The sequence below is a fragment of the Olea europaea genome, chromosome 13 (genome assembly GCF_002742605.1).
Source record: "Olea europaea var. sylvestris chromosome 13, O_europaea_v1, whole genome shotgun sequence".
Lineage (NCBI taxonomy): Eukaryota > Viridiplantae > Streptophyta > Magnoliopsida > Lamiales > Oleaceae > Olea > Olea europaea.
The window spans coordinates 4,811,356-4,814,314 of NC_036249.1; the positions used below are offsets into that span (position 1 = coordinate 4,811,356).

The 2,959-nt window shown below is 39.0% G+C and overlaps 1 protein-coding gene across 1 annotated transcript in view; it reads right to left on the minus strand.

Annotated features, from left to right (window-relative positions):
* LOC111407361 overlaps nucleotides 1–2,953 on the minus strand; it is a 6,843-nt gene extending 3,890 nt beyond the window's left edge. The window contains exon 1 of the mRNA XM_023036785.1: nucleotides 822–2,953. Within this exon, the coding sequence (XP_022892553.1) occupies nucleotides 822–2,866 (2,045 nt within the window). The 5' untranslated portion in view covers nucleotides 2,867–2,953. The remainder of the gene's footprint in view (nucleotides 1–821) is intronic.
* Nucleotides 2,954–2,959: the final 6 nt, after the last annotated feature.

Below are 2,959 nucleotides of genomic sequence, written 5' to 3' on the forward strand. Positions count from 1 at the left end.
AACTTCAAGTTCTTTAAACACAACTAGTACAAGAAGGAACCAAAAGTAGAAAACTAGCAAGCAACAGATTTCTGATCCAACAACATTTCTCCCGTTAGCAAATATACATCATTCACAAAAAATCAAATTGGAGCCATTCATCTGACCGGGTATGCATTTGAATTGTCATATATCCACTCTGTTCTGTTTGGCTTGATTTTTATATAAGAAGTCAAGTATTGTTTTTCAACAAACACAAGGTTGACAACATGATACCTTCGTTCCCAACACATTTGATCAAGTACTGCATCTACTAAAGGGCAAATGAAGTCAACAAGAGCAATAAAAAATTCGAGGTTTGGTTTGTAATCCAGTTCATCCTACAAAATCACTGCCTTTTGCATCCTCAAAGAAAAAGGCTGAAAAACAGAGATTATAAAAAATAAAAACAAAAAATTACTCTTTCATCTAAACCAGAAAATTTCCATAACCTGCTTTAAACTCTATCTTTACTATGTGTAACACTTCTCAAAACTTTGAGCAAGACCCCTATTAATTTTAGGATGTAACTAATTTGAACAAAAAATTTAAATTAAACTATCTGACTTGTATTATCCTGTTGAACTAATTCAGCGCGCTCTCTCAGTCTAAGCAGAACTCATTCTCAAACTTATCCAGCGCAAAACAAATGTAGCAGTCAAAAGGAATCCCCGACTAAAACTCAAATTGCACAAGCTTAATATGAATGACCATGGGAAAAATGATAGTTTGAAGACTCTGTAGAAACATAAAATAATAAGAAGTCAACCTGAAAGAGGAACAATTAGGAAAAGCAGACGAACCTTCTGCTGCAAACTATGCAGAACAAGCTACCAGCTTTGCCTTGCTCCTTGTACCGTTTACGAGCACTCGGAGTCACATTGATTTTTTTAGTGAAAGATAAGAAGAACCAATGTACTATTTGCTTAAATTCCTCTGAATTCTCAGGTGGCTCAGACTTGGCAGAGAGCGACAAATTTTCAGTTCCTTCAACATCAGTTGCTTGCATGTCTACTTTTACATCATCTCTGCCTCTCACCCAAACATTTTTCAAAAGATAATGTTTCTTATCAGAGCGTTGCATACTGTTCCAATTAAGCAAACCAGGTTTTACCTGAACTTTTGGTTTTTTCCTACCAGATTTAATTGAACGCTCTTCAACATGTTCTGCTGAATCATAAGGCGTTGACCAATCCTCAGGTGCAGAAATTCTACCAGTTTCTGCACCGAAAGTTCGTTTACCTGCCCTACTGAACCTGCCATTTTCATATTCCAAGGTCTTTGAGAATAACAGATCATCTGCATATTCATTACATCTCTCATCTCTATCTGTCAGATCATGCATTCTATCAAGGTTATTCCGATTCAGTTCACTTGACACCTTAATTTTAAAATCATGCCTTTCTGTATTATAATGACGGTCAGATGAATTTCTCATTCTTTCTTCAATAGGCAGGGAACCAGCAACACTTTCAAAATCATATTTTGTTCGCAAGATATCATTGTCATGTGAAATGCCCAAACTTGACATTTCTGGTTCTCTTAAAGCATCCCTCTCAAAGGATAACCCAGGGCTTCCACAATCTAGATACCTTCCACCATGTTTTAATGTATAAGGCAATCTGCTACAATCGAGGGATTCTGAAGAGAAGTGCTTCTGGTAAGAAGGGAGGCCCTGCAAACTTCTGTCAACATTTGTTAGACACTGCTCATGATCATCAATATGTTTCGGGATTGATTCCTTTCGTGTTAGCATATCTCTTGGGTCATAAGAATCTCGCTCATATAAAAGCTTCCCTCTGTTTAGCTCCTCAGATGCATAATCGCAATACTTGTCCTCCCTTAGCTTTGGTCTAGCATATAAATCATCCTCATCTTCCTTGTCGGGACAAAATGTATCCCGCTGATAACCTATCAGATCCTTATGACCTAATTCAGGAACTCCTCGAGTTTCTGAACTCCGCCTTCGGCCATACTCATTTCCAGAAAATGGTTCCAAGGCCTTTGTAGAGCTCGCTCGGTACATCTCTGTAGAAATAGACATACCTTCGTCGTGGGAATCGAGAAAGCTGCCACCTGCAGACATGCTTCCGAATTCCTTGAACTGAGACCTGCCACTAATGCCTCTAGAAGGAAATGTCAAATCTTTGAAGTGAGGGGCATCCCTTAAAGATAATTCAGGGTTTCCATATCTTTCTATAGCTGATATTTTATCCAAAAATACTGAGTCAGGATACTTGACTCCTCCATACTTAAATCTACCTAAATCCACATTCAACGATGATCCTAAATTCCCACTATGTTCATGATAATTTGAGGGTCTCACATCCCCAGACAACCTGTATCTTCCTTGACCGGTCCCATCTTCTCGAATCATAGACTTGTTTCCACTGTAATCACGCTTCAAATCAGCTCCCAAGGCTCTGTCGCTGGCAATGTCCTTCCCCGTATTACCACTAAACCTACTCTTATCACTGTAATTGCACATCAAACTAGTGTCCATGTCGTCTAACCTATCCATGTAATCGCAAAACTCATACTTCCTCCTCATTTCATCCCTACTTGATGAACTATCATCACAGTTAATCCTTTCATGTATTAGCCCAAACCGGGGTGATCTCAACCTTCCTATTTCATTTCTTCCCCAACTGTAATCTCTCCTTTCCATTGAACCACTCCTCCGGTCCCCACGTGAGGATCCAATACCAGGGCTCAGAGGCCTCATCAAGGACCCATCATAAATATCATGATGTGGAGGCATGAAATGAGATTCTCGACTCAATTCGACCCCCCTGTTGTCCCTTGACCTCCTGTATGATTCAATTTCTTCATACGTTCGAGATTGCATCTTTTCTTTTCTTTTTCTTTTTCTTTTCCCCCGCTCTACTTTTCCTCAACAACTCAGAAAAGGAAAAGATAAAACAACAATAACAATAACAAT